The 2,790-nt window shown below is 37.6% G+C and overlaps 1 protein-coding gene across 2 annotated transcripts in view; it reads left to right on the top strand.

The window, feature by feature from the left end:
- Positions 1 to 2,790, top strand: part of ndst3 (N-deacetylase/N-sulfotransferase (heparan glucosaminyl) 3) — a 44,224-nt gene that overhangs the window by 31,190 nt on the left and 10,244 nt on the right. For both annotated transcript variants that reach the window (XM_023418528.2, XM_023418527.2), the window contains exons 7-8: positions 476 to 658; positions 1,974 to 2,070. In XM_023418528.2, the coding sequence (XP_023274296.1) occupies positions 476 to 658; positions 1,974 to 2,070 (280 nt within the window). The remainder of the gene's footprint in view (positions 1 to 475; positions 659 to 1,973; positions 2,071 to 2,790) is intronic.

A 2,790-nucleotide genomic window follows, 5' to 3' on the forward strand; every position in this document is an offset into this window, starting at 1 on the left:
CCCCCCCCCCTTGTGTGTAAGCTGCATCTCTCCCATCACCCAGTGGCTATGAGGAGTATTGTGCTGCCTCCTCAACTTTATCTGTTAATAGTGGTGAATACATCGGTTTCAGTTTATCTGTTTTCCTCTTTATACTTGAAACTGTAATGCCCTGAAAGTTAATTTACAATCTTACATAACAAAAGTGAGTGTGTCACTTTGCAAAGTGATAGCAAATATTGATACCCGGTGGACAGCTGCTCTGTTAGTGACTTTAAAACCATCACACACTGAGAAATAATCTGTTTGCTTTCCACTGCAGCCACAACAACAGTAATTAGATTTACTGCGCTGCCTCCGTTTTTCACAAACATTGGAACTTGGGAAATGAGATTTTGACTTTATCACAATTTTGCACAATACAATAAGTATGTATTTCCTTCTCCCCATTCCTTTCCCCTTCCATCCCCCACTCCTTCTCTGTTCTCCACTCCAGATCAGTATATTCATGACCCACCTGTCTAACTACGGCAATGATCGACTAGGTCTGTACACGTTCGTCCACCTGGCCTCTTTTCTTCGCTCATGGACAAACCTGAGACTCCACACACTCCCTCCCCTGCAGCTCGCACACAAGTACTTCCAGCTTTTCCCTGAACAAAGGAACCCTCTCTGGCAGGTGTGTTTGTGTGGGTATTTATCCACATGTATGGGCTTGTGTGTTTCATGTCTGTACATATTTTACTGTGCACTTGTATGCAGTAAGATAATTTATTTCTCACTGTAAAATATTAAGGCGATAAACAGACATGTCGGATTTAGCTGAGGAGGAGAAAAAATAATTCATTTTCCATGAAATGACTCAGCAAAACCCTGAAATATATTGATGCACAGATGATCAAAAATTGGATTGGTACTTAAAGTTTGCCAACTTTGTTTCAAAAACCTGGAAGAGCAGATGGATTATGTAACCAGAATTTACTCTGAATTGTTAAAGAAATTGTTTTTGGTTGGGATTTGTGAATTTTGTCATAGACAACAAAAATATGAAGTCAAGTCAACTCTATTTTCACTCATACAAATCCACATACAAAGTATACAGCTGAACAAAATGTCATTCCTCGCAGATCAAAGTGCTAAAAACAATGCACCATAACATACAGTTTAAACACAGAACAGAACTACGAAGGCAGCTGTGTTGTATATGACTACTGGTTTAAGGTGTTGTGTGAACACCCAAATGTAACCACAGTAAAAAGTAGCCATGATTGAGATAATAAATAATAGATACTAAGCAGATTAAAAGCGGCAGAAGCAAAATAAAACAGTTGCTCACAATGTAGTTATCCCAATATGGTTATATTGAATAATTATAGAATATAAATAAAATATATAATATACAAATAATGCTTTGCCACCGTGGTTGTTACTATGCCACTATATAAAAACTGTAAGAGTATATGAATAAAAATAATTGTATATTATTATTATTATTATTATTTTTATTATTATTATAATAGTAGTAATACATAATACAAGTATATATTATAATAGTATAATATAACAATACTGATACTATAAAAGTAATAATGATATAGATAAAAAAAAGTGCCTAAGAATATGTAGCCAATGGTAATTATACATAGCATAAATAAATAAATAATAGGAGGCACAGCAATGATGATAGGCCGGTATAATATATATGTGACAGTGCAGGGTTATTCATTGAAATTAAGATTTGACCGTGATAGATTTGAAGTTGGTTTTTATATTTTTTTTACCTTTTTTATTGTTTGAAAATGTGTATGCTGGCTTTTAAGGCTTTGTTGTGTCTTGTTAGCCCATGCACGCTGGGAATGGTGGTATGCATGACACAATAACAAAACCTTAGTTCAGTCATTCTATGTAGTAAATCTTATGTGCACTTAATGTCTTTGTATGCTTTACTTTGCATCATTACTTTAACCTCTAATTCTTTGCCTCTGCTCCTGCAGAACCCATGTGATGACAAACGACATAAAGACATCTGGTCTAAAGAGAAAACCTGTGACAGGTTACCCAAGTTCATGGTCATAGGACCACAGAAAACAGGTAAGCTGCAAATAAACACGCACATGCACATCCACATGCAACAAAGAGGCTCCTTCTGTGTGCCCAGGTGCTTAGATACTCCACATCAGAGCCCATTCATTTAATCCCCCTCATTCCTTTGGTCCCGTCAGAGGGAGACAAAGGAGGAGGCTCTCACTTCCTTTCTTCCACCCACATACAATCTACTTTAAATGCACAGATATACAGTACTGAGCTACCACCCCTTTCCCTCTTTCTTTTTCTTACTCTGTCTCTGTTAGAGGGACAAAAAAAAGGGGAGATTATTAACAATCTGTATACGTATATGGCTCCCGAGTGTTGCCTTGTGTGATTTCAGGAATTCTAATTACTGGTGTTTGGTGTGAGAGGTGAGGAGAGTCGGTAGTGCTGCTAATTAACCAGGTGATAATTTTCTAAATGGGAGGAAGGGTCATTATAGTTACATTAGCAGCCCAACAACAATTACAGTAAAATAATTTCTCATTTTATTGAAGGGTGTGCCTCGCATGTCAGAGATATTGAAGCAAATAGGCAACATAGTAAGGGGAGATGTAACATGTAGGATGTGTGGGAGTAAGTGTTCGGGGAACAGGGCAACAAGACAGCTGCTGAGGGTGAAACAGAGGGCACAACCAAAGCCCCAGTGCTGATTGGTGTCAAACGGTTTTCAATCATTTGACAGGGAGGACTGTGATCATTGCACACCACAACTCTTCTCTC

The sequence above is a fragment of the Seriola lalandi genome, unplaced genomic scaffold (genome assembly GCF_002814215.2).
Source record: "Seriola lalandi dorsalis isolate HSWRI2012SDOR001 ecotype SW California unplaced genomic scaffold, Sedor1 jcf7180002054582, whole genome shotgun sequence".
Lineage (NCBI taxonomy): Eukaryota > Metazoa > Chordata > Actinopteri > Carangiformes > Carangidae > Seriola > Seriola lalandi.